Source organism: Bison bison, unplaced genomic scaffold (assembly GCF_000754665.1).
Source record: "Bison bison bison isolate TAMUID 2011002044 unplaced genomic scaffold, Bison_UMD1.0 scf7180017864034, whole genome shotgun sequence".
Taxonomy (NCBI): domain Eukaryota; kingdom Metazoa; phylum Chordata; class Mammalia; order Artiodactyla; family Bovidae; genus Bison; species Bison bison.
In genome coordinates this window covers 7,286,909-7,289,922 of record NW_011494606.1, presented here as the reverse complement: position 1 = coordinate 7,289,922, position 3,014 = coordinate 7,286,909, and the positions used below count along the sequence as shown (strand labels likewise).

The following is a 3,014-nucleotide window of genomic DNA, read 5'->3' as shown; positions in this document are numbered from 1 at the left end:
CAACCAGTCCATTCTGAAGGAGATCAGTCCTGGGTGTTCTTTGGAAGGAATGATGCTAAAGCTGAAACTCCAGTACTTTGGCCACCTCATGCGAAGAGTTGACTCATTGGAAAAGACTCTGATGCTGGGAGGGATTGGGGACAGGAGGAAAAGGGGACGACAGAGGATGAGATGGCTGGATTGCATCACCGACTCAATGGACGTGAGTCCGAGTGAACTCCAGGAGTTGGTGATGGACAGGGAGGCCTGGCGTGCTGTGATTCATGGGGTTGCAAAGAGTTGGACACAACTGAGCGACTGAACTGAACTGACTGAGCCATTTAATTTTGAGCTGACATGATCAGATACTTGACTGTACTTTGAAAGAAATATATATTGATTATATCAGGACAAAATTGATGATCCTGTGGACTAAACTCTCATGCTGCCTTTTTTCTCCTAAGAGATATACAGTACATACCTCATGTTAAAAGAAACATTTTACGATTCTGATTACTAGTGATGTAGTTATAGACTTTGATTTTTAGGACTTATTTCCGTAAAATAAACTTCCTGGTATGGTGCTGTATTTAAAGGTGAATGTTATACAAACTGTTGTTCTTGTTATTTTGCTATAGAAAGAAATATTCATTAACATGTTCAGTTGCTCTCTTTTCTAGGAAGAAGACACCAGTGGGGAGAGGAGTCTTACAGGCATATTTTGGTACCCTGCCTCCCCTTCCTCTTCTTGTTGTGGTGAATCTGCATTCAGGTGGCCACGTGTTTGCATTTCCTTCAGACCAGGCTGTCACTAAACAGAACCTTTTATTGTGGCTGAAAAAATTAGAAGCAGGACTGGAAAGTCCTATCAGTAAGTTTCCTGTTTTAATGTGTACAATTTGACATTTTGTTTCATGGATTTTTAAACTTGAATTATAGCTGATGAATGCTAGAATTAATTGAATTGTAATGTTTGTAAATATTCTAAATATGCTGATAGCGTTGTCCATACAGTCTGCTCTATGGTGGATATTCTTACCCACAGAAAATGAGTGCTGTTATATTAAACTTAATAATAGCTAAACATTTATTGAATGCTCAGTAGGTATCATGCACAAAGTTACATGCTTCACATACATTATCTCCTTTATTCTCACAGGAGAATGTGAGAATTCTCATAGGACATACCTGTAGAAGAGCTAAATAACTAGTTCAAAGTCATATAATTAACCAGTAAATGAGGAAACTTGGATTTCAACATGGCTCTGTTGTACTCCAGAGCCAGAATTTTGAACCACAAGAAAATAGATCTTGGCCCAGAATTCACAATGCTGGTTTTATGACATACCATGAAAGTGAAAGTGTAGTTGTTCAGTGGTATCCAACTCTTTGCGACCCCATGGACTGTAGCCCACCAGGCTCCTCTGTCTATGGAATTCTCTAGGCAAGAATACTGGAGTGGATTTCCATTTTCTTCTCCAGGGGATCTTCCCGACCCAGAGATCAAACCTGGGTCTCTTGCATTGCAGGCAGATTCTTTACCGTCTGAGCCACAAGGGAAACCCAAGACATGACATGCCATAGTTGCTATTTTTCTAAAACCACTGTGGCTTTGTACTTGTGGCATAAATATGTTTGTTAGTTTATGTACAGTTGTGGCAACAAGCCTGTTGCTATAATTTAATTAACATGTAATAACCTAGATCATTAGTCTGTTGAGGAAATAGTGATGTTATGAAGTTTCCTAAGGCACTTGTAAAGGTTTTGTTATTGGAAAGCAAATGAACTATTTTATAATAACATTTGATGCTGTTCATGACTGAGTTCTGAAATAAGTTTGTGTATGTGTGTATGTGAACACATGTGAATATATGTGTACATGCACACACACAATTCTGGTGTATAAACTCCAATTCAGTGTTACTCTGTCTCTCAGCTTGCATTTTGTGAATCTATCACTATGTATGTTTATGCATATTTAATCATATTTTTGAATTTATTTAAGTGTCAATCGTTGCAACATTCTTTTTCTTCCCAGGAGGTCTATCCATTTCATTTTTGTTAAATTAGGCAGTTTTAACTAAATTCTTATGTCTAAATAGTCTATAGATATTTGGATATTGAAATACAATTCACATACCATAAAGTACACTCTTTTAAAGTGTATAATTCAATGTGTTTTGGGTTTTTTTTGGTTGTTGTTATATTTGCAAGATTGTACCATTCACAACCATTACCACTACTGAATTTTAAAATATTTTCATCACCCCCAAAAGAAACTCTGTACCCATTCACAGTCACTCTCCATTCTCCCCTCTTTTCATTCCCTAACCACTGATTTATCTTCTGTCTTTCTGGATTTGTCTAGTCTAGACATTTCTTTTTTTTTTTAATATAAATTTATTTATTTTAATTGGAGGTTAATTACTTTACAATATTGTATTGGTTTTGCCATACATCAACATGAATTCGCCACAGGTGTACACGTGTTCCCAATCCCGAACCCATATGGGGAGGGAGGATATTCCCTCCTCCCTCCCCATACCATCCCTCTGGGTTGTCCCAGTGCACCAGCCCCAAGCATCCTGTATCCTGCATTGAACCTAGACTGGCGATTTGTTTCATATATGATATTATACATGTTTCAATGCCATTCTCCCAAATCATCCTACCCTCTCCCTTTCCCACAGAGTCCAAAAGACTGTTCTATACATTTGTGTCTCTTTTGCTGTCTCACATACAGGGTTATCGTTGCCATCTTTCTAAATTCCATATATATGCGTTAGTATACTGTATTGGTGTTTTTCTTTCTGTCTTAACTTCAGTCTGTATAATAGGCTCCAGTTTCATCCACCTCATTAGAACTGATTCAAATGTATTCTTTTTAATGGCTGAGTAATACTCCATTGTGTATATGTACTACAGCTTCCTTATCCATTCATCTGCTGATGGACATCTAGGTTGCTTCCATGTCCTGGCTATTATAAACAGTGCTGCGATGAACATTGGGGTACACGTGTCTCTTTCAATTTTGG

The 3,014-nt window shown here is 37.7% G+C and overlaps 1 protein-coding gene across 3 annotated transcripts in view; it reads left to right on the top strand.

Moving 5' to 3' along the window:
- Positions 1-3,014, top strand: part of TXNDC16 (thioredoxin domain containing 16) — a 94,296-nt gene that overhangs the window by 83,849 nt on the left and 7,433 nt on the right. For all 3 annotated transcript variants that reach the window (XM_010834573.1, XM_010834575.1, XM_010834576.1), the window contains one exon: positions 660-850. In XM_010834573.1, coding sequence (XP_010832875.1) covers positions 660-850 — 191 coding nt within the window. The remainder of the gene's footprint in view (positions 1-659; positions 851-3,014) is intronic.